A 25,325-nucleotide genomic window follows, 5' to 3' on the forward strand; every position below is an offset into this window, starting at 1 on the left:
AGAACTACAGAAACACAAACCACCTCTCATTTGGATTATGGTAAGAGGAAGAAAGTGAGACAGAGAGGTCATTAGACAGGGTGACAGAATTATGGGTACATTAATGTAATCCAAAAAAGAAGGTACAAATAAAGAATAGGAAAGAGAACCTGAGAGTGGAAAAGTGGCAAAATGATGAGCATTAGATGTATTTCTTTTGCAGCCTCTACATGACTTGGCAGCTGAAGCGGCCAGCAATGCCCATGAAGAGGACATGGCACTGGCTCTGAAGGCTCTTGGAAATGCAGGACAGCCGGCCAGTATCAAGCGGATCCAGAAGTTCTTGCCAGGATTCTCCTCCAGCGCTTATCAGCTGCCTGTCAGGATCCAGACTGATGCAGTGATGGCTTTGAGGAACATTGTGAAGGAGGATCCAAGAAGGGTAAGAAAGAAGGAGCGAGATTCATCAAAACAACCATTATACTAAGATGCATACCAGGATCAAAAGAATAATTGCATAGCTCACCCTGAGCACAATATGTGATTGAATATCCATTTCTGTTGGTTTGTTTGCCTACATACGATCACCATAAAAAACCCTAGAAGAACTCAGAAGTTTCATATTGATACAAAATACAATTAATAATGTAATGTATGTGTTGCTTTGTGCACTGATTTATTGTCTTTTGGGTCATTAAAGGACAATTTAGCTTTCAGATCTTGTCTACCCTTAACAAATAGGTGGTGCTCTCCCATAGATGTCTTTCCAAATGTTGTTCAAATAGCGCATTCGAGTGTGTATGCCATCATACGTGTATGTGTGTGACTTTAATCTGCACACGTTTTCGGAAAATTTCCAATATCACATTCTGATGTCAGTATATAGCCCAGATGGAGAGTGACTTTAAGATATCTCAGATTTACCATTAACTATCATTAGTTAGCGAAGGAAGCATTCATTGATCTATTGTATGTTCCTAGCAATAAGATTAAATTTAGCCTTCCATGGAAGGTCTGTGTAGTACCAAAGTAGTGGAATTCTATAGGCACACCACAGTATGAGTGTAAGGAGTCTACAGAAAAAGATGTTCATTCTTCAGGCACTTTGGAAGCAATTTTACATTAGGTCTGCCTTCTTTTCAAAATCAGTTGTTCTCTATGTCTGGGATTCAGGAAGACTTTCTAAGAAGTGGACAATTTTTAGTTCAGTGATGTTTTCTGATATAAAATATCATAAACAAAACTTGAGTGCTGCAGAAGTCTCTTGTCAGAATCAGGTGCCTTCTAAGTGTAATTTAATGGAGATCCAGTGGGAAAATAGAGTGTGTCTTATTTCTGTCAACATTTGATAGGCAGCAGCTTATTGTGTAATAGGCTTTTCACCATTATGGAGACACACAATAGGTAACTGCATTCTAAATATAGTTTTTATATTTCTTTATTATACGTTTTACTCATACCACCAGAAGTGATTAACCCACTTTGGTTTATCTACTAAAGTAACACTGGATTTCCCAATGTTTCCCTTACATAAATATTTCATCATTAATTAAATTATAATATAAGAAAAAGGCCTCTTATGCACAAATGTGGTTATGTCTCAGATAAGTGTAGCCATTTCCTATGAAGCATTCCAATTTTCATACTTGTTCCCACAAAATCTTCCTAATCCTACGTATATGAAGTCTCTAAGTTTTAGAAAGTCCTCATCCTTATATTATGATGCCTCACATTACTCACCTGACAGTTTTGCATGCAGGGTTTCCGATTTTGTTCCACAAAGGTCTGCTTTACTTAAGATAAGGTTTGTAACAAAGACCAGAAATATGAATTTAGAGGGAATACACTGTGTTCTATGGTAATTGTTTCAAGTTAACATTTTGATTCTCATGGCCAGAGCTTTACAGGCTCAGGCACATTCACATATCTGCAGGTTCACTCCTTGAGAATGGTAAAAGTGCTGTTGGAGTACACATCTCGAATAGAGTGTGACTACTTCACTGATATTCTGCCACTTCTTATCACTTGCACATTTTGAAAATAAAACTTTTAATCACAATTTGTTGCTTCTTATGAGGTACATTGAGTATTTCACCTAAATCTTTCTAATAGTAGTTGAAGAATATTCATTGCACCTGGTGATTCTGTTGGTAAACGGTCTAAATATCGATTCGAAAATATCGAGTAACCTAAATATCGAGTCCAAAATATAGAATGGACAAAATATCGACTGGACAGAATATAAACATCCAAAATATCGTTTTGAAGGTAAGTACTGTAATATCGAATTTAAAAATATAGACAGTCAAAATATCGAAGTACATAATATAGTTGTTTAAAAATATCGACTTTTTAATAATATCAAATTATTTTTAAGTGTTTTATATGTTAGTTTATGTGTGAAAAGTATATATTTATTTGTAATTTATTGTAAGTAATTAATTTTATGTTATTTAATTTTTGCATAATTTAATTCTGTAGCGGGTTGTGGGTTTATAGGGGAATAGAGTGGGAAGTAATTTAATTATAATTATTTAAATTAGTTAATTAATTTATTGTTATTTATTTTGAATTAATTGTTAATTAATTTTTAATTGATAATTAATTAATTGTTAAATTATAATTAATTTTTAATAATTGTTTAATTGACAATTATGTGAATAATATTTTTTTTTCTGTAGCGGGTTGTGGGTTTACAGGGCAATATGGTAGGAAGTAATTTAATTATAATGAATTAAATATGTTAATTAATTGGTATTTATTTTGAATATATAGTCAATGAATTTTTAATTGGTAATTAATTCATTCTTAATTGATAATTATTTTTTATTAATTGATTAATTGATAATTATATGAATAATATTATTTTATTGTTAGTAGTGGGTTGTAGGTTTATAGGGGAATAGGATGGAAAGTAATTTAATATAATTAATTAAACAATTTATTTAATTAATTGGTATTTATTTAAAAAAAATGTTAATTAATTTTAATTGGTAAATAATTAATTCTTAATTGGTAATTAAAATGTATTAATTGATTAATTCATAATTATGTGATTTATATTTATTTATTTTCACTAGAGTGGGGATATTAAAAGTTACCCCTATGCTATCCAACGCTTTCCCTACTGTTGCACTCTCTGGAGTGGGAATAGTACATTTTTACCCCTACACTATCCAACGCCTTCCCTACTGTTGCACTTACTGGAGTGGGAATAGTAATTTTTACCCCTACGCTATCCAACGCCTTCCCTACTGTTGCACTCTCTGGAGTGGGAATAGTAATTTTTACCCCTATGCTATCCAACGCTTTCCCTACTGTTGCACTAATTGGAGTGGGAATAGTAATTTTTACCCCTACGCTATCCAACGCTTTCCCTACTGTTGCACTCTCTGGAGTGGGGCTAGTAATTTTTACCCCTACGCTATCCAACGCTTTCCCTACTGTTGCACTCTCTGGAGTGGGAATAGTAATTTTTACCCCTACGCTATCCTACGGTAATAATATTGTGTATTTTTTATTAATAGTATGTTTATATATATATATATATGTTTTAACAGATATGATTGTATTTTTTCTTTTTTATAAGTTAAATTAATTATTTAATAATTTTAAGGTAATTTAAGTATTTTTGAGTATATTTTAGCTATTTATTTTTAATAATTTTTTTATTTTACATAATGTTTAACAAATTCGATATTTTTACAATGTATATATATATATATATATATATATATATAAACAATATTTTGGACTCGATATTTTGGTACTTACCTGTTTGTAGATAGGAATTCGATATTTTGTCCGTCGATATTTTGGGTAGTCTATATTGTATCCGTCGATATTTAGTCAGTGATCCGATTCTGTTGTAGTTGTTGCACTGAAAATAGATGGTTTGAAAGTTGGACAAGTATTGATGGTTGCATGTCACCCATCCTGATATCATCTTACACAGATGAAGAAATAACTGATCAGGAAGGCGCCTCTTTAGTGACTACACACCCCACAGCATCTTCTGGGTATCAAGCTATTTATCAGTACAAATACATTTATTTTATACAAAGGTAAATTTGAATCACAGGATGCTGGTTATGTGTTTTCACGCTAGATATTTTAATTGATATATTATGTTTCTCTCTGTAGGTTCAGGAAATTCTTCTGCAGATCTTCATGGACCGCCGAGTTCGTACTGAAGTTCGGATGATGGCCTCTGTGGTTCTGTTTGAAACCAAGCCTGGTCTCGCCTTAGTGACAACCATCGCCAACATTGCATCAAAGGAGAGCAAAGTGAACCTACAACTCGCAAGTTTTGTATATTCACAGATGAAGGCCTTGTCCAGAAACCGTGTCCCATCGCTCCATCAAGTGTAAGCATCAAAGTGGAAGGTTATGTTATGGATAAAAACTTAGAATAAAATGTGATCATATATGCCAAATCATCTGTAACAAAAACTCAATGATAAGAGTTAACATCATTTCCTTTAGAGCTGCTGCTTCCAGTGTTGCTGTAAAGATGTTGAACCCCATGCTCGACAGAATGAGCTATCGTTACAGCAAAGCTTTACATGTCGGTTCATTCCAACGTAAGTATATAAAATGTTTAGCAGACAATTTTCCAATTGTTTTGCCTGTCTGTCTACAAGTTTGCTAAACTCTACCAGCTATGATGTAGGCCATTCAAATGCATAATACACAAATATATATAGTTGACCCTTGAAGTTCTATAGAACTATGACTACAATTTAGTAATAGTGTTCATATAAGATAAATTCAAGTAAATTGCAATTATCATAATATCTTTACTACAAACTATCAAAAATTATCCACAGAAGATATTTTAAAATCATGGAAAGCTTTTAACCCTCACTCACTATCATGATTGCCTTCAGTACACAAACACACCCTCCACATGGACAGGAGGAAGACAGTGTGCTGTTGATACCAGGAGTACACCAAGAATCTCGGATGTGGAGATCTGGAGGATCCCAAATTGAAAGAAAAAGAACTCTTAGCTTCAGACTGGAAAGTTAAATTAGTGTTTGAGGACACCTTGATCTAGTGAGTACACACCACATCTTTGATGGTGACACAGATAAGAACAATTAAAATTAAAATTTGGGGGGATAAAAAATACCTAGGCAGTGATAATCGATCATTTGTCGTTTTATCTATTTCCACACAGTGCTAAGGTGGCTGCCATTGAATCAGAATGAGATACCACTCAGAATGTGCCTATAAAATAGAGATTGTTGTGAAAGTGTATTTCCAGAAGTTGTTCCTCATGGAAGGTGCCTCTATTGAAATGTATATGAATTGCGAAGGTGATGTGTGCCTCACTTGGCCAATAACACATTCCTCATAAACCAACATGGATGTTCAGCATCTTTAGGTGGTATGTAGAAGTGAAATATGGGCTTTCTGTGCATACATGTATCTGAGAACATTTTCTCACAATCTTTTATATATTTCACGCTCTACGCATTTCACGGTGATGGCGCAAAATCGTATTATTAAGTGCACATGTCCTGCAAACTTAGAATCTTGTACAGTGTCTTAACTTGCCATGCACTTATGCTAGGGCCACAATAAAGCAGCAGGAAGATGAACCATCCATTCAATTTTTTAAAGAACATGTATTTATTGTTTTACTATAGATGCACTTATGGCTGGAGCAACTGCGGATGTCTTTATCATGAACAGCGCAAACACAATGTTCCCATTGTTCCTCCTTGCCAAAACCCGAGGGTACATCATCGGTGCAGAGGCTGATATTCTTGAGGTAAAGACTGCTAGTTTGCCATGGTAAAGGAGCCCACTTCTAGACGAGTAAATAAAGTATGGATGAATTGTCATTTTAACCAAAGCACTGAAACCTTCAAACCACTACTTTGACCCTTTACCTACAAATTTCTTGATTGCGATGAACAAATCTATGCTTCCACTTTGGACCAAGATATTCAATGCCTCACTACTTCAAGGCAAGATCCCTGATTACCCAAAGACAGGGCAGCTAACTCCTGTTTTCAAAACTCCCATTGCTGACCACGAAGACCTTAACAACTTCCTCCCAATCACCAACATTCCGACTCTGGTGAAGCGCCTCAATAGATGTGTCTATGTACACTTTGCAACCACATAGACCAATTTCATCTCCTTGACCAATTCCAATCTGGCTTCCCTAGGGGTCACAGGGCTGAAACAGCTATTACACACATAGTTGATGACATTAACCCTTTCGATGCTCATGACGAGCTCATCTCGTCATGAAGTACACCTCTTGTACGCTCATGACGAGCTGAGCTTGTCATGAACCGCGGGTTTTTGAATTTTTCAGCGCACAGCGGGAAAATGCGCCGCATCGATGCGGTTAAAAATACTGGATCAAAACTAATCTTGCCTTCTAATCCTCCTCGACCTCTCATCAACTTTTGATACTGTCAAACATGACAACCTCCTAAAATGCAGATTGGGTCTATCTAGGTCTGTTTTAAACTGGTTCACATCATTTCACCACAAAAGGATACAAAGAATTAAGGTCAATCAGTCTCAGTCCAAGTCTACACCGGTCACACTAGGGGTTCCACAGGGCTCCAAGCTCTCATCCACTCTCTTCAACCTGTTCATGGAGACTTTAATTAAAATCTTGAAATCATCTAACACCCACTATTACATGTATGCCGATGACACCCAAGTTGACCTGACAATCTCTTCCCTGAGGATATCAGGCCGCCTCAATGTATGTCATCTATTAACTCTCAAAAGGAATTCCTCCTAATTGCCCCACTCAAGCAATTGAAGAATATTTGAAACAACTAACTGCTTTTAACTGCATGCTACACATCATAGATTCTGAAAGCTCGCTGGGAATAACACTAGATAAGAACCTGAACATGCAGGAGCATATCAACATCACCACCAGAGGAGCGAATTCCAAATGAGCATCTTAACAGCAATTAAACCCTTTCTACCCCCTGATGATTTTAAGTCTGCTGTTCAAGCCCTAGTAATGTCCAGGCTGTACTATGGAAGTGCAACCCTTTGAGGTTTATTGAGATACAAGATGGCCTTAACTCCGCAGCAAGGCTCATCACAGGATCCAAAAGAAACAACCTCATCTCAACAGATTTGAAATCTCTAAACTGGCACCTATATAAGGCTAGGATTCCACTACAAATTGCCTGCATAACCCACAACGCCCAACACTTCAACACCTCACCGTACATTGCACAAAAACCTGGCTTGACCTGGTGGCTGTAGGTCCTCTAGAAGCACCAGCACTTTATTGTTGAAACTACAGTCATTTCATATAGAGAATACCTACAACTGTGCCTTCTCGGGCATTGAACCTAGAATTTGGAACTCTCTGCCCTCCGAATCCAGACTGAATCCCTTACCTGTGACTTTCAAAAAAGAAGTTAAAGCCTTGCTGATGAAGACTAGAATTCACGAACTCTACCTCTGGACCACGTTATGGAGCATTCTCTTCACCCATGTTTGCAACTTCCTACCAATGCTTCTGTTTGTTTTCATATTTGCATTGTCCTTCAGGGGGAATTAATTTCCCGCCCCCTGACTTTGGAACAGCTATTTTCATTCTTGAATTTGTTATTTAATTTTGATCCACTTGTTTCCTTTCCCTGCCTATATGTAAAGTGCTTGTATACCCTCTTGGGTCTTGTTTGCGCTTTATAAAACCTTATTTATAAAAATAAATAGAATAAAAAAAGGTAGATATAAATGTGTATCAGGAGATGAGAGAAACCTTGCAAACCAAAAGCCAACTGTCATGCTGCTGTAAGGGAATAACTATTGCAGTTCATAATATACCAAATCAGTGATCAACATGTTGCTAACTGATACATCACAGCTCTCTACAGAAACTTACATTTGAATATTTGTTACTAGATTGCTGTCCGAGCTGAAGGTCTGGAACAAGCTCTCAGGAAACAGAATACTCCATTTGCTGAATACCCAATGCGCAAGAAAATCCAGCAGATTGTAAAAACGGTAAGGTATTCATTCACATTTGTTGAACTTATAATTTACAGAATAGATTTAATGGCAGGATTTCCATAAATACCAGGGCACACCCATTTCTACTTCAGTCAGTCAATGCCTGTCAAACATCAGACACTCCCACCGAAAGTCTCCCACAAGTTCTCACCATGTGCACTGTTGCCAACATTAACCGTTTCAGGTAGTCATTGAATCACACAAGAGTATTGTTTGAAAATAAATTTTGCCTAAAATTGCTCAAATAATTTTGGTTATGATTTAGAGGCAGGCAGCTATGTGAAACCCACTGGTTCCTATCAGATATAAATCTACCACTGGGTGTGTTACTGATGGCTGCAGTGGTGTGACTGCTGTCTGATTTGCTGCATCTGCCATGAACCAAAAGATGTTTATAAAAATGCAAACCTTTGTAGCATTTTGTTTGGTAATATTAAATATTCATTTAAAAATTTCCAACAAAACTAAATTGAGCCTAGCAATGTATATTAAATCAGTCTTTCATAGACATGCATCTCTTATTTTAAGTAATAGTAATTCATTTTCTGATAAGGTACAAAGATGTATAGGCACAGAACAAGGATAGTAAACTTTGCTGCTAGAGTCATGAAGAAGAGCTATAGGAATAGATCTGTCTAATGATAACAAGTCTTTTGGAAAATGCAGGTCTTTCTTTGTGCCTGAAACGTCATTTGGTCTGGCTAGCATGTGTTAAGATATTAAATAGACTAGGGGCCAGATGTAGGTAATTCATATGTACCGAATCTTAAATACTGAATTTTACCAATTTGGTATTTAAGAGTCTGTAAATATGAAGGGGGGAGATGTAGGTATTACAGATTCTGTAAATACCGAATCGTTAAGATTCGGTATTTACCGAATCTGTAAATACCAAATCGGTATTGCCCATTGATTCCTATGGGCCTTGAAGCCCATAGGAATCAATGGGCAATACCGATTCTGTAAATACAGAATCAGTAAATACCGAATTTGGCAAGGGTGCAGGGGGTGTCACTTTGACCCCCTCTTGCACCCCAAAAATAGGCATGTGCGCCATGTGGCACACAGACATGCCCTAAGGGCATGTCTGTCTGTCACATGGCTAGGTGTGCATGCACACCTGAATTCGGTATTTTAACACCCAATTGGATTGGGTGGTAAAATACCGAATTTGTAGGGCCTTTGGGACTCAGAAGAGTTCCACCTACATCTGGAAGGTACCGAATCGGTAAAAATACCGATTCGGTATTTTACAGATTCTGTAAATTTACCGATTTGGTAAATTTACAGAATCTGTAAAATCTGGCCCCCTACATCTCAAGATGCCAAATACCGGTCGGAAACGGCCAAATTTGGCCGTTTCCGACCGGTATTTGCCACCTACATCGGGCCCTAGGTCACTCCATTTTTTGTTGCAATATGAACAAATCATTTAGGTGCAATTACAGTGACCCACCGGAGTTTAACACACTTACACAAAATGAAGCTAAATTAAATCTCACTTGACACATGAGGTCCTTGTTTCTACTTTTATAGCAGAGCACCACACATCATTCAGATTTCTGCCTTCTTGGTGAGTTGTGTATTGATGAAAGCTCTACAGCTAACACATCATGAGCCCCTTTGGAAAACTTGACTTCCAACCACCCACTATGCATTAGTGGCCTGTAATCATTACTTGTGAAACAAGTCCCTAAAGTCAGGCCGTAGCAAATCAATGTCCTTGAAATGCAATCTGTTTGCACTCTGAGTATGGTAGATATTGAGTTCCCTGCAGGTGTCAGTCCCTGGCAGGAAAAAATAGGCCCATCCTATTTATGAGTCCAACAGAGGTATAGACCAAGTACATAGGCCAGGTGACCTATGCATTTGGTCTATACTGCTGTTAGCCTCATAGATAGGGTGTGGAAGGTGGGTGATCGGGTCAGGAGTTTCCCACGCCAGGGCCTGCTTGAGGCTCTGCTGTCTGAAACATAATGGGTGTCCCAACCCAAACTAAAGTGGAGGAACTTAAGTTTTTGTGGCACCTGATCATTGCTGAATTACAGCAGGATGCTCATTCTACCGAACTCTAAATGATGTCCATAGTTTCCCATTACATAAGCTGGCCAAAGGGTTCGCCTGCACTAGTGGTTAGATAGTTCAACTATAGGTGCTCTTGCAACAAATTTATTTAATGTGTGACTACTGTGGTGACAAACACATAGAACAAAGGCTTTTGGATATGTGAGGGACTTCAATAAGTATCATAAGAACCCTCTCTGATGTAGGGCATCCAGAGACCCAACTTCTCTGTGGGGAGATGATCTCAATCAACATATGTTGGATGGGTGGTCTGAGAATCTATAGCACTCTATCTGAGGGAGATGATATGTTTCTCTTGTCACTGGGAAGACAGAGAATCCTCAAGCAAAAATCCTCAGAGAAGCAGCTGAGAGTGTCACTTCTTCTCAGTTTTCAACAGGTTGCTGGCAGCCCTGGTGAACACTGATGTGGCCCATGCCTTGGGCAAAGGTTGACTGGATAAGATTTAGTTTGAATGGTATCTGCTTTCAAGAGCATTGCATCAAACACTAATTACTTAGTGAAGTTAGTTTTACAAAGCATGTTGATTTTATAAAGCTGTTTTGTATTTCTTACTACTTATGTTCTCTGTTTCCACAGCTGCTGGGCTTTAAGGCTCTGCCTGCAGATGCCCCATTAATCTCAGCTTACATCAAGCTGTTTGGTCAGGAGATGGCCTTCCTTGACATTGACAAGGAATTTATTCAGACTGCCATTAAGGTAACCACAGCTCTATTCTGCATTCTCATAGCTCTCTACAGCAGCAGTACCTCTCTTTCAACGATCCTCTGTTTTTTTCCACTTACTACAGGCCCTCAATGAACCAGCAGCAAGACACAGTATGGTGAAGACTGTTATCAACAAACTTCTTAATGGTGTTGCAGGGCAATATTCCCAACCGGTGTTGGCAGCTGAGGTTCGACAGATCGTTCCCACTTGTGTTGGTCTGCCCATGGAATTGAGCATATATTCTGCTGCTGTAGTGAATGCTGCACTTAACAGTAAGTTTCCAATATTCATTTATTCAATACTTTTATCAAGAAATTATGAAGAGAACAACAGTTTAATATTGAGCTAGTGCTGCACAGAGATGTGTGCCTATTTTGAATGTTTTTATCTGTCTGCTTCAATACTAATCTTTCTTTTTGCAGCTGATGTGAAGGTGACTCCCTCTCCATCCTCGGATTTCAGCCTTGCTCAGCTTCTTGAGTCTAATATCCAAGTTCACGCTGATGTAGCTCCAAGGTAAAATAAATATACATTCATTATCCAATGAAGTCTGGCCGAAATGTAAGTGACAAAAATTATCATTTTTAATATCTAGCGTGACTGAACATTCTGCACCTACATTTGAAAAAATTGCCATAATCCTAATGATTTTTTTTAATCCTAAAAAGTCAGATATAACAATTAGGGCCCAAGTATTAGCCAGGTGTAACCAGGTGCTGAGATGCTAGGTGGCTGAAATTAATGGTTCTTGTCAGTATATTTGCACCTAACTATGTCTTATATCAGTTAAAATCAATGAAATCGGGGCATAACTGTTGATTCCTAGAGCTCATGGCAAAATTATGTGGGATGTAACACACCCATTTTCCACCTGCTTTAACCAAGTTGGTGCTAGGAGGCTGGTGCAGGGCATGGCTGGAGAGAGGAGAGGACAGTTGATGGGACTGTTACTTGGTTTGGGGAGCACTGCATGTTCCCCCTTGTTTTGGCAGAAGGTAAGTTGCAGAGTGACAGGGACAGGGACAGTGCTGCACTGCAGCACTTCCCAAGAGCGAATTTACTGACTTACTTGTAGTTTATTGTTTAATGTTTGTATTTAGTTAAAAGCAGGAGATGCAATGTTTAATTAATGAAGCTTTGGTTGCTACCAGATGACTTATTAGAGTGTGTGTCTCTTAGAAAGAGTGTGGTTCAGCACTAGCTGGTTTAACATTTAAACACAACTTTCTTTTTGCTGTGGATCATGTTTAATAAACAATTCTGAAATGTCTTTTGTGTATGAGAAATTCCAAATGTCCTGAGCACTAACAAAACAAGCTCCACCTTTTCAGGATTACAAGAATGACAGGGATGTGTTCAAGTTTATGACACATACGCTGTAATTATTATACATTGTGTATGTGTGTCTGTATATACAATACCGTCGACAAAGCACTTTCAAATTGCTTTCCAAATTCATAGGTTCTTATTAGAAGCCTTACACAGGCCCAGTGAAGTATAAAAAACTTCTGAAACCAGAAACATATTATTATGCATCCCACTTTCCTCTGATTTCTATAAACCGTGCATATTTGAAGAGATTTACAATATTTGTCTTGTACTATTAATGGCAATGATATTGATGATAGCTTAAGGATTATTTCAAATTGCTCAGTTTGTTGAAATGGACAAGCAGAGAAATGGGTATAGAAAATTTAGTTGGTTCTACTTTTATTAACCAACTGCCTAAAAAATAGTCTTAACAACTGTGGGAGTTTAAGTGGGCCCACTAGATCAGGATGATGGGTGATTAACCACAGGCATTTGATGCATGCTGTACCAAAGCTCCCACAAAAATAGGTTAATTGGAGCAAGCAAAAAAGCTTCTTAAATGTATTCTACCATTGGGTTCTATGAGTCAGGTTGAAAGCGTACTCTAGGGAAATAAGGAATATACAAAAACAATGATTGAAAAAGCAGGAAAATTAAAAGAATAATTGATATGTATTGTAATCTCTGCTTTGAAAAAGTTAACTATAGTATACAGTCCTTACTAATTACGCTTTAGAAAAAGAATACAAGTGATATATAGGAACATGTTTTAGAAGCAATTCAATGTGAGCAACAAAATGATGGACTTTAGCAGAAGTCAAAAATGACTATCAATCTGTGTGGTTCTTACGCAGAACAGGTGCCAATGTCTAAGCCGATTCATGTATAACTACAGTTTAATAAGAATTTGATTATTGGATCAATGAGTGCAGTCACCACTGAGGTTGAAGCATAATCAGCTTACTGGCGACAAAACAGAGATAATCCTCTTTAGGTTGAAGAGAAGTCTATCTATTCCACTGATGAAAGTTTCCTTCATTGAGTTACTATAATAGATCAAACTTAAGTATGAACTTTAAGTAAGACAACAAACTGGCAATGTAGAGTACAACATTTACCTCCAAGCAGCACTGTTAACATACTAAGTTTAGACTTTCTCTGGCTCTTCGTAAATATGATAATAACTTGCAAAGATAGAGGTTGATTCAAAGACTCAAATTAGTCCATCAAATTAGTTTGAAGGTCTATGTATTTACATGAAACTCTACATGATACAGCGCTTAAATACCAGACTCTCTCCTAGAAGAGACAGGAACATTATGATCATCTGAAATTAACCTGTTGAATATCTTTAAATGCCAAGGACAAAAGATAGGGAAAGAAGCCTCTCATTGCTACAACCCGGAATGTGAATTGCTATTCCTGCCATTAGAAGAACCAGTACCCTAGAATTCGCTCCTTGGAAAAAGTGTATCAAGAATCCAAAGAAATTAAATGTGTATAGACATGTAGTTTTTTTAGACAAAGCTTCATCAATTAGGTTGTAGCATACGAACTTGCACAACCTTGCAAAACTTTGAGTACAATTCTTGTTTAGTAAGTGCATCAGATATGTTGTTTAATAGTGTCCAACTAATATTTGTAGTGCAACTGAGCCCTCTAATTTACAAGAATTGCACATAAGCTGCACGTAACTAATATAATTATTTTGAATCAAAAATGTTCTTTTTTAGTTGGTGAGGAAAGATGTTCATATTTCCAAAATAGTGTTTTAAACAGCAATTTAGCCTTATCTATAGCAGTTTATTAAGGTTGTAGCCAGCACATGAGCTTAATGTGAATGTTGTCTGTAACTAGGACCTTTTTCTTACCTCTATTTGCTAATTGGGTTTTAGAAATTTTCTTCCACATTCATATAGATGGAGGAAGATGAATGGGACACTTTCAGTTTGTTCTGGTGGACTATTAGCAGTGCACACAGTCATCATTTTCCTATTTTGCAAAAGTAGAAACAAAACTACCATTCCCAGAATGAAATTGCACCTTTATAAGGCCACAAACCCTCACGGTGACTCACAATATGTCTGTAATGTATAGTTAGGTACACATTATCCCATACACATTATAGTAGAAACTTGTGATAAGGTTGAAAGGTGGGGGGTCCGGCTGAGAGGGCCTAGATGGCACTTGCACTTTGAGAGTGCTCCATGACCTCCCCCCAAATCTGCTGGTATCCTCCATTGTCAGCCACACTGGTGACTCCCAATAACCAGAGGCCCAGGGAAACGGCGACCATTCCAATGTAACAAAAGGACAACTGAGACGCTGGTCAAGGCAGGCCAGAGGTATGGCCACCACATTCCACAAAGCAGGACTGACATTGGAACAGCTGCAGCTCCAAGGGGTGACAGTGCTGCAGCTGAGAGAGAACACATTCGGGTATTTGGGGAGGCTACGGACCCTGCAGAGTTTGCCTGCACCAAAGCTGCATGACTGTGGTCACAAGTTGGGTGATTGTCCTAGGCCATGTCTGCACTATTCCACAGCTTTGCGCCACCCAACAGAAGTGGCCTTGGAACCCTGCAGGAGGCACCCAATAGCTCACGGCCCACTCCAGCCAGGGAAATATTTAACCACATGAGCCGTGGCTCATAAGAGGATGGTCCCTTCCCTCCCACAGTGGAAGACACATGCAGTCGGCTATTGCCTGCTTGTACTGCCCACCCTCCTCAAAGAACCACTGGGGGAAAGTGGACGGATGGTAGGTCACCAACAAGCTGAATCTACTGCCACCCTTTGCCCCCTAGCCACACCTGATATTCCTGAGCCAGATCACACCAGACCCACATGGCCATGGCCCTGAATGCATTCTCAATGGCCACTTATTTCCCCCTGTACCTAGTGAGGCAAGGGACTTTTGTGAGGGGCGGGGAGCAGAAAATGCCTATTATGGGCATTGAAAAGAGGCTGCCGTAGGGCCACAAATCCCAAGAGGTTGAGTCTTCCCTCCCCCAATAGAGACATGCGAGAGTAGTCTGCTGGCTCATTCTGCTGCAAGGACCTCCTAGGGGTGTTAGCAGGCCAGTGACATGACATCTTACATCAGGCCCTCTGCAGGGAATCTTAGGCAACAAAAGTGCTGCAGCACTACAGATCTCCGTGGGAGACTCATGAGACAGCCCCTGAGCTGGTCACCCTTGCCTGGGACTTGGGGGACACTGGGTAAGTCCTGGAGAGACCAGAGGTCAGAAGGTGCCATCAGCCTGTCCCCAGAGACCTGTGGAATCCTTGTGTTATCCAACCCCTGCCCTTGCCCCCAAGAACAGTGTGGGGTGGGCACTGCATCATGGGGGAAAGACAATGGCATGGGTGCTCAATCTAAAATGGACGAATACATGGTCTGCTTCTCTGGTGTGACCGGACCCCACAAGAATGTCTCACTCATGCTGCTCCCTGTGGAATCTGGAGATCCAGCAACCATCCTGCAAGCCATCCGGTCCTTCCAGAAAGCAGTGGAATCGAAAATAGGAGTGATAAAAGTGGATGTCTCGATCCTACGTCAAGATCTCCAGAATGTGGCATCCAAGGTTACCGAAGCGGAGAGCAGGGTCTTGAGCCTTGAGGATGACATGGCATCCTTGAAAATGCCAGCTCCAGGCTGCTATCCACTCTCATTGCCCTTGAAGCTCAAGGAGAGGACAGCATAAAATAGGTCGCACAGAAAAAAGGTTGCGCCGGAATAACTTTCTTTGTCGATTTCCCGGAAGCTATGAAGATTAAGAACACTGATTCCTTTCTAGAATCCTGGCTTGTGTCCTTTATGCTCTCAGGTCACCTGTCCAACTTGTTCATAATTGGAAGGGTTCACTGCTCCCTAGCACATTCACCCCCACCGGGGGCTCCAAAGACCTCTGATTGGATGAATAGAGAACTATAAAGGGAGACACATGATCCGTCGAGGAAGCCAAACAAAAAATGTGTGCCATGAGCCACCACTATATGCTGATGTTCCCAGCACAGCTCTAAGTCCGCCTTCAAAAGAGATCCTATTTCTTTGAGTCACCCTAGGCGGCATAGAAGAGGGTGATGGAGAGGTCTGAACTACTGGATCCTGGGACTCATTGGGGTCTTTCCCTGAGCAACCCCTCTTATGCAGCAGCGACTGCACCACAATGATCCTCCTGGTGCTGGGCCAGTACCAATAAAGGGAATATGTTGTACACCCTCCCACAGCCCAACCACATCCAATGATACCAGAAACTGAGAGACCAACCAAACCGAGATAATCTTCACCAATGGGGTCACCTCTGTCCTGGACACTCAATTCAAGAAGAGAGTCTGGATACAACCCACTTGAGCAGAGACCTTATGACTACTATGGTTTGTCCTGGTACTATATGGTGTGGATGGAAAAATTACTGTCTGATCCTGGGACGGAGGGGGCTTAACTCTAAAGACCGTTATCTTTGGCTTGTGTTTGTTTATGAGTTTTTTAAGTGGATGTATGAGGCGACAAATGATTCTGGGGAGGAAGTGCAGGTGGGTGTTGTTGGGGGAGGTGACATTATGGTGATCTGCTGTTAGTTTGATGTTTGAGCGAGCCCTTTTCCCTAGGCCCTGATACACAACACAAGCAACTTGTAAACATCGTATTTTTTTAGCAAATTGCTCACCAGGATGGAGACACCTCACGCAGGGACTCCAACCCATCTAAAACCGCATCCCAGATAAAATGACGTTCTTCTTAATGGCTTGAAATTTGAACGGTCTCCTGGACCGCATACAATGATTTGCAGTGCTAAAACATGCCACCAAATCCAACCCTCAATCCTAATGTTACAAGAGATACATGTTTCTCATTTCCTCCAGGTGCATTTACCTTGAAAGATCTTGGAAGAACAATTTTGCTGGTCTATTGCTACCAAGATAATGATCCAAGAATTTGTAACCAGCATATTATTTCTAAATATGGGCTTACCTTTTTCTTTCTCTATCTATTATGGCAGATAATTGTATCTTATATCAGGACTAAGATGAATGTGAATGTGTACCCTAAATTTAATTTATTTCATATTACCTCACTCTGGTTGCTTTCCTCTACAAATCAAGTGTCGCACATATTGTGTTAACAAATCATCATACTCATCAGATATGTGGTAGATGAGAATTTCCTATTGTATGCATGCAGTCCTACTTTGACCACTGGCTGCTGGTCCACAATATATTTGTCTCTCGATAGTGAGTTCATGACCACAAATAGTACAATTTTTCTTTCAGTGTGTCCAAGCACACAGTGGCGACTATGGGTATCAACACCCACCTCATCCAGGCTGGAATTGAGTTTCATGCCAAGGTTCGTGCAAATACCCCAATGAAATTCACAGCCAGAATTGACATAAAAGGGAACAATATCAAGGTTGAGACAGCGCCATGCCAGCAGGAGAATGAACTATTAATTACCAGGTATTCGATCTATTATATATATTTGTTAACATGGATTTGTTGCAAATGCGGAGGTGTTGTTTCCTTTATCATAAAAATTTATTTACATTTTAAAAATTGTTTTCCTGAGAAATTGACGCGACTACATTTTTTAACTAGAGGATCTTAATGTTTCTTTGATTTGGTAAATTATCATGGTTCTGAGCATTCCTTTTTAATAAGGCAAAAACACTTACATGTAGCAAAAAAATCTTTGGTACTGCATTGCCTAACCGGTTGCTGTGCTTCATAAAATATTCCCTTTGTTTTAACGATAAATGAGAAAATATGCACCACTCACCTACAATTTCATTCTATGAGGGCATAGGCATGAGGTTTGGTTTTTACAATGTAAATGCATGGAAACAGCTGTACTAAGTGTGTGTGCTCCTAATTGAAAATCTGGAATCACTCCTAAAAAGCATTCAGCTATTCTCTCTATTTTTGAAAGGTACAGGGAGAGATGGTGTAAATTTCATAGACAGCCTCACACTCTATTTCCATTTAACATGTTCGCTTAGCCCAAATATATATGGGTGTCAATTCCTGACCTAAAGAAGAGTTGGGTTTTTCAGATCTCTAACACTAGTTCTGGTCAGTACTTTTCGCCCCTACAGGGTATTATACATCTATCACTCAGAACTTTATAGTAGGGATAGTAACCCATTACCCTTATCTTCCCAAAACAAATGCTCCAACAAATATTCCATAGTCTCTGTTGTGTTTTTATCCACAAACCTTCACTTTTTACCATTATGTCTATGAGTGAAAATGTTAAGACTAAAATGTTCTTTGCCTCAGAAAATGATGGATCTGCATGTATTGAAATGGAGAATAAAAGTATAGTGTCACAAAAAGCAAAGTACACTGATACTTCAGTTTTTGTACAAAGGGTCATCCATCTTGCTTTTTCCAGACCCACACCTCCCAAAAAATTGGCCTGTTTGGCATTAGCTGAGCAGCTCTAAAGCAGTAACTAAAATTACACAGTTAGGTTAGACCTTGATAACTTCATATTTCTTGAGTCATTAATTATATATATTTTCATCTCAATTTCAGAGCACTGCCCTAGAACAGGCCATGGATAATTTGCCCTATCTTTACCCTCCTTCTTATAATCCTATCTGGACTTGACTCCTTCCTAACTAGTACTGTGTTTATTTGATGAGGTGTTCATAAAATATATGCTACTTGTGCCTCTGACAATAAATTAGAAGCTACTTCAACTATACACAAACCAACCAGTAGATATAAGATGGTATGTGGCAATTCCCTTCACTGAGAGTGTGTTGAAAAGCCATAAGACTTTTATTAGCAATCCATGAAACAGATGGAAGAGCTGTAAGTGGAGATATAAAATGTGTGCACCCATCACAAATTAACTTACAGTGTAAATAGCTACCAGACAAGACTTAGATAAAGTTAAATACTGCAACCGTGAGGGATAAATTGCAAGAAGAAATGACACAGTCAACAGTTCCATTGAATCTGTGATTTTGTAGCATGTCACTTGTTTATACTAAGACAAAACTGTCCCTAGTATAATCTCACATCTCCAAACATCCTCTTTTAGGGTGAAATTGCTTTGTTGTCCTATTTCTAAATTGTGTAACCTTCTCTGTTAAACATATATTTGTTTCATAAAAGCAGCTTGGAGTATACCTTTAAGGCTGAACTTGAACCTACATGGCCTGACATAATTATTGGGCGCTGCATATTGTTTACAAGCATGTTGTCCTTTTACTGCAGGCTTTTTATTATCACCTCCAACGAGGCAATATTTTTGTAGGAATATATAAGACAGAATGTTTATATCTGATAATAATCTGATAATGATGTACTGGTGCCGCTCTTTCTGGGGTTACCTCATGGTTGCGCTGCATGTTTTAAGCCACAATCAAATGTGCAGCCTTTAGTTAGAAGGAACATAAACAGCGAAGTCTTCAAATATAACCCTTCATGGATGATCAACTAGGTAAAGTGTAAATATGTACTGTTTTTCATTGGCTACCAGTGGAGTTGTTATTACAATTATTACAATCAGTTTTGTGATCTGAAGCAAGAGCTACAGCAGACCACTCTGAGAAGATGCCATATATGAGCTGAAGAGAAATAATTGTTATCCTTGACATATGTCAATTCATTAAAAGTCAACTCTGTGGCTCCAATACTGGATCAATCTTGCAGGGAATGCCAAATGCACTGTAAATATTTGCATTATATTTCCCAACTGTACATGGGCATTGTGGCATCTGTCGAAAAGTTAACAAAACAAAAGATATGCTAGTCAGAACATCTACCATATGAACTTCGTTTTAAGCATTCTTCACCCCATGCCTGAAACCTACAAATGCAGCACATTGTCTAAGGACTAAGGGGCATATTTATGAGCCCCTGGCACTGCCTGAGCCTCACTTTTTGTGGCACTCTGTCAGTGAAATCTTATCTAAGAGGCCACACAAAGCCACTCTGCGTGACTTTGAATGCCCAGCTATAAATTCCCACGCAACACCCATGGATTTTGATTCTTCCTCAGATTTTCAAAACCATGTAAACCCAGTATACACCAAAATATTATGCCTTCTGAGGTGAGGCATAACAAGGGGAAATAACTTTATTTCTCCTCGTTTTTGCTTCATTCCATGTGTGCTGCATTCTGCAACACACATTGAAAGAGGAACATGACTCCCAGGGTTGTTTTTGTGCAGGAAGGTGGCACTTCCTGCAAAAACACAATCCTGCAGACAACACAGGCTGTCTTGCACCATGGTGCGAGAGTGCCTGCATTGACCCTATTCTGCAGAAATGCCACCAGCACAGGGGGACAGGACAGAAATACCGTATTAGACATTTCCCTTTGATGTAGGGCAGTGTAGAAAGGTTGCCCTATGCCAAAACCACATAAATATGCCTCTAAATGCAGAATGTAAAGCTCACCTCTGAACCTTCTGGTGCAGCCCCAGTCCATCCATCAGATTCATAGTATTTATTCTTTGTGTCACCAGAGCTCAGGTGTTTGCTGTTACAAGGAATGTAGAAGACCAGGATGCAGCCAAGAAGACCCCATTATTGACACAAGGAGCTCTGCCAAACATTCTTAAGAAACATTTTGCGACAACAGGAAAGTCATCAGCCGAAGCTGCCAGCATGATGGTAATATGGGTTTTACTACTTCACTGATTCTAATTGAAAAGGGAATAAACAGGCATATTGAAATAAAGTTAATTTAATTCTGTTCAAAGTTCAAATGTTTAATGCAACCAACCAAATTACAAATGAGCAAGGTTTCAAACTTAATGCTCACTTATAATCAAATACTTAGGTTTCAGATCAGGACAAAGCAGAATAATTTGTGACCAGATGTGGAAATGATTTAGAAACATATATGCCTAAAATTCTAAACAGAACCTAATTCAATGAATGGATTGGAATTCAAAAGAAAAGAAAAGCAAAGAATAATATGTAAATTAGTTGCACAAAAAGTATTGCATTCCTTTTGACTTCATGTTCACAAAATATGGTCTACATCTAAAGGAATTCTTATTAACTACCTGTGCAGGACAGAGAGCAATAGATAACCAGACAATTACAAAGACAGACAGACACAATGATCACTAACTAGCTAGATGTACAGGAAGACAGACAGAGAGATAAACTAATTGATAATTATTTCCTACATAGTCACACAATAAAGAGATGTAGCAAGACAATCACAATATGCACTACATGTACAAACACAAAAAACACATTTATGAATAATCGTTTTTCTATGTTTAAAACAGGAAGTATCATCTGAACTTTTGTCCAAGAGGTATGCCTACTCTGCAGAAGACAGAGATCACCACTATGCTGCCAGAAGTACTAATGCATATCAGTCCTGTGTGAAGGCTAAAACCTTTGGCTTCCAAGTCTGCCTCGAGTACAAATCACAAAATGCTGCTTTTCTCAGAAATTCACCTTTGTACAAATTAATTGGAGAGAATGAAGCCAAACTTGTCATGAAACCAGGTACACCTATTACAACGTCTGTGCAATTCTTGTTTGTGTTCAGGGACAAAATGTTGAACATAGTTGATAATTGAAGATATATTACAGATTGTATGCAATAATGTATTCCTCTGATTGGTTGCAGCTCATACAGATGCAGCTATTGAGAAACTGATGCTAGAGGTCCAGGCAGGACCAAAAGCGGCCTCAAAAATAATCACCATGGTAACTGTGGAAGAGAACGAAGGTGAAGAGCTTGAAGACTCCGTGGTTCAAATGAAGCTGAAGAAGATTCTGGGAATTGATGAAGAATATAAGGTAACTGGCAACATAATATACTAGCCCACTCAAGAAATTGTCCTTAATAATGTAATTTATATTAAATGGTTTTCCAATAGAGTTCACAATTATTCTTTTGAAGAAAGTTTTGCAAATATTGGACCAATATGCTTATGTAATTTTTTGTTTCAAGTTTGACTTTACTTACTGTGTGAATATCTGTTATACGACTTGTTTAATAATCATAAGAACATCATTTGAAATGGTGGTCCATTGTCCATTGTGCAAAATTACTTTGGTCACACCAAACACCATCTGGAATAATGTAACTGTGCAAGAGAGTATTGTTGGGAAAACACTAATGCTATTTTGCAGAGCAGATTCAAGACGTTGCATTCATATTCGTATTCTGATTGCAGGTTAAAAATGGAAGCTTGCTTAGAAAAAACAAGAAACATCAAAGGAAAGTCAAAAATTCTAAGGAGCATGCTCCAAATGTTGCTGAGGTTGCTACATATGGAAAGAAGAAGAGTTTATCTAGTTCATCTAGTTCTTCGTCTTCCTCTTCCTCCTCATCATCCTCATCATCTAGCAGCCTCTCAAGCAGCAGCCAGCAACAAGACAGCAGAAATGCTAGAAAGAACAAAGGTCAAAGCAGTAGTAGTAGCAGCAGCAGCAGCAGCAGCAGCCGCAGCAGCAGCAGCAGCAGTAGCAGTAGCAGCAGCAGCAGTAAGAACAGAAACAAAAAGAGGCCAAACAGCAGCAGCAGTAGCAGCAGCAGTAGTAGTAGCAGCAGCAGCAGCAGTAGCAGCAGCAGTAGCAGCAACAGCAAGAGAAAAAGTCTCAGGCGCCATCAAACTTCTCACCATGGAAGCCAACAACAGCATCAACATAATCGCAGGAATCAATGGAGCATTAGCAGTGCAAGTAGCAGCAGCAGCAGTAGTAGCAACGAGTCCCACAGGAAACAGGTAATGTACTGATTTTATTGTGATATGAATGATATAATTTTGACAATGTATTTAATGAAGTTAATGTAGTAATCTTTAAAGATGGGTCTACTTGTCTGCAGCTGAGCTGACTGCATGCCCAGTCCCTGACGGAAACCAGAAAGAAACACCCAACGAGGGCCAGCCTTTGATAAGGTAGCTCCCTGGGTGTGGGTGGATGAGAAATCTGGTGCCCTTGCTGATGATTGTGAATTGAATATTCCTTTATTCGATCAAATAGAGATCATTCACCACATTTATATACAACAATCTTCCTTAATAAAAAACATCATACAATAGTACATAAATGGTCATAGCATAAAAGTTATACACATTTTAACATAATAAAAGGTAATTAGGAGCATATGACCATTGACATCAAAAACAAGTGTTATCCAAAAAGTCATAATGTTATTTGCAAATTATGCCTAGCCTGTGTTGTCCTCAGCTTTACCTTGTGGTTAACAACTTAGACCTAATGCACCAGGTATAAAGCAAGTACGTAGATATGGTGAATACAAACCATTTTGTAGAATCTGATCAAAATATACTGATCACCTACACGATAAAAGCCGACATGGAGGTATAATCCACTTTTTCCTGATCTGTGCATAGCAGGGACAAAAAAACATATAATGGCCTAATGATTAATGACTAAGGATACATGCAGGGCACATCGGAGTTACAGTAGGCTGAGTCCATCTACCTCTGGTGTAATTCAGTCGTAAAGTTCCATACCTTAATTGTAAGTAAGGTGCATGTGTCTGTGGGGGTTCAATTTCCTCCATGATTGCCTCAACTAACAATGTGCATTTGAACTCTAAAAAACTCCCTGTTAGGGTGGCCTGTGCTGTGGCTATATGACAGGAGTCCTGAATGTAAACCCAGAACTTCGCTTTTAAAAGAGGTACTGTGTCTTTCGTCAGGGATTTGTGGTCTTCCCACGTAGCCTACAGCCCCAATCTCATTAAGCAGTACCTTACCCCTCTAAACCACTACCTCCGTACTACTGCTCTATCAAGGTTTTTTACTTCCTCTACAGTTTCTTTTACTGGGATTTGGATTTTGCTGGTCCATATTCTGACCCAAAACACTAGGCATTTCAATTCTGCTATGCATTTAAAACGTTGTAGGCCAAGGTCTAACTGAACCAGTAGGAGTGGGGTACTATTTGGCAGTTTTAGTAATGACCTTATAAATGTATTTTCTGCCAGTTCTAAGCTCTTCGTCTGGTCCAAGCCCCACAGTTCAGCACCATAGAGTGCTGCCCCCAGACATCTAGCTCAATGTATTACTAGGGCTGGAGAAATAGGGCAATAAACAGATTGATTACGTTTTTGGCCACTGCTGACTCAACACACTGTAGTGTAATGGTACTCTTTTGGATTTGGTCAGTCCAGCTTGAGTTGCTATTCAGTCTGACACCTAGGTAGCCGAACACCTTTACTTGTTCAAGCATGTTTGAGCCCACCTGAATTTCACTTTGGGTGGGGGTTCGAAGCCATGAATTTAGTCTTTGGGCAATTGGTCTCTCGACCAAAGTCAGTGCAGGCTGTTGCAAACCTATTCAATATACTTTGCACGCCCATAGGTGTTTTTGCAATCAGTAGCCTTTTATCTGTGAACAGGAGTGATGGAATTTGTCTGCCCGCAAAATTAGGAGGATATCCCCTCAGAATTGTACAGAGCTTTAACGAACCCATTCATGTATAAGGTAAATAGGGTTGGGGTTAAGATGCATCCTTGTCGAACTCCCTTGTGCACTCCTATCTTCCCAGTGAGTTTGCCCCATTCGTTCCAGCGAATCTGGGCATAGTTATCCTGGTGCATACGCACTATAAGTTGTAGCAGCCCATTTGTCAGACCAAGATCCTGCAGGGCATCCCATAATTTGGTGTGATTTATGGAGTAAAATGCTTGCTTAAGATCTACAAACACAGCATAGAGATGACCCTTTTTGATGATGACTTCCTACCAGGTAAGCAGTAAAAAAAAGAATACCTGCTCTAATGTGCTAGTGGTTTCCTGAAGCCAGCTTGTAGGTGAGACAGTATATTGTTTGCCTAAATCCAAGTGTTTAGGTGCATCAGGATCAATTTACTAAAAGCTTTCTGAGCGGTATCCATGAAGCTGTTTGGTCTGTAATTGGAGGGGTCCCCTTTATCCCCTTTTTCAAAAATTTGGCTGATTTCTGGACCGTTTCAAGTACTTGGGATATCCCCTCCTTGTGCTATTTTGTTAAATGTTATGTGAAGTGCAGGACCCCGTATGGTGGATTCTGAACAGTAAAGATCCCCCGGTACCTCGTCTAATCCTAGAGCTTTACCCTTACCCAGGTTGCTGAATGCAGTTACAGTTTTTCTAGAGTAAAGGAGAATGCTTCTTTTACTACTTTCTCTAGTATCAGGCTTGGATCATCCTTTGCGATCTCAGAGTCCTTGTTGCCCTCCATCGCTTTCAGCTGTGTACAGTGCTCCTCCCAAACATGTGAAC

At 39.2% G+C, this 25,325-nt stretch overlaps 1 protein-coding gene across 1 annotated transcript in view; it reads left to right on the plus strand.

Moving 5' to 3' along the window:
- LOC144756154 (vitellogenin-A2-like) overlaps nucleotides 1-25,325 on the plus strand; it is a 75,015-nt gene that overhangs the window by 13,605 nt on the left and 36,085 nt on the right. Inside the window, exons 11-23 of the mRNA XM_078645735.1 lie at nucleotides 203-421; nucleotides 4,123-4,346; nucleotides 4,465-4,562; nucleotides 5,634-5,758; nucleotides 7,885-7,986; nucleotides 10,657-10,776; nucleotides 10,868-11,057; nucleotides 11,208-11,301; nucleotides 17,374-17,559; nucleotides 20,583-20,730; nucleotides 21,360-21,585; nucleotides 21,710-21,882; nucleotides 22,263-22,814. Coding sequence (XP_078501861.1) covers nucleotides 203-421; nucleotides 4,123-4,346; nucleotides 4,465-4,562; nucleotides 5,634-5,758; nucleotides 7,885-7,986; nucleotides 10,657-10,776; nucleotides 10,868-11,057; nucleotides 11,208-11,301; nucleotides 17,374-17,559; nucleotides 20,583-20,730; nucleotides 21,360-21,585; nucleotides 21,710-21,882; nucleotides 22,263-22,814 — 2,457 coding nt within the window. The remainder of the gene's footprint in view (nucleotides 1-202; nucleotides 422-4,122; nucleotides 4,347-4,464; nucleotides 4,563-5,633; nucleotides 5,759-7,884; nucleotides 7,987-10,656; nucleotides 10,777-10,867; nucleotides 11,058-11,207; nucleotides 11,302-17,373; nucleotides 17,560-20,582; nucleotides 20,731-21,359; nucleotides 21,586-21,709; nucleotides 21,883-22,262; nucleotides 22,815-25,325) is intronic.

The sequence above is a fragment of the Lissotriton helveticus genome, chromosome 1_1, assembly GCF_964261635.1.
Source record: "Lissotriton helveticus chromosome 1_1, aLisHel1.1, whole genome shotgun sequence".
Classification (NCBI taxonomy): domain Eukaryota; kingdom Metazoa; phylum Chordata; class Amphibia; order Caudata; family Salamandridae; genus Lissotriton; species Lissotriton helveticus.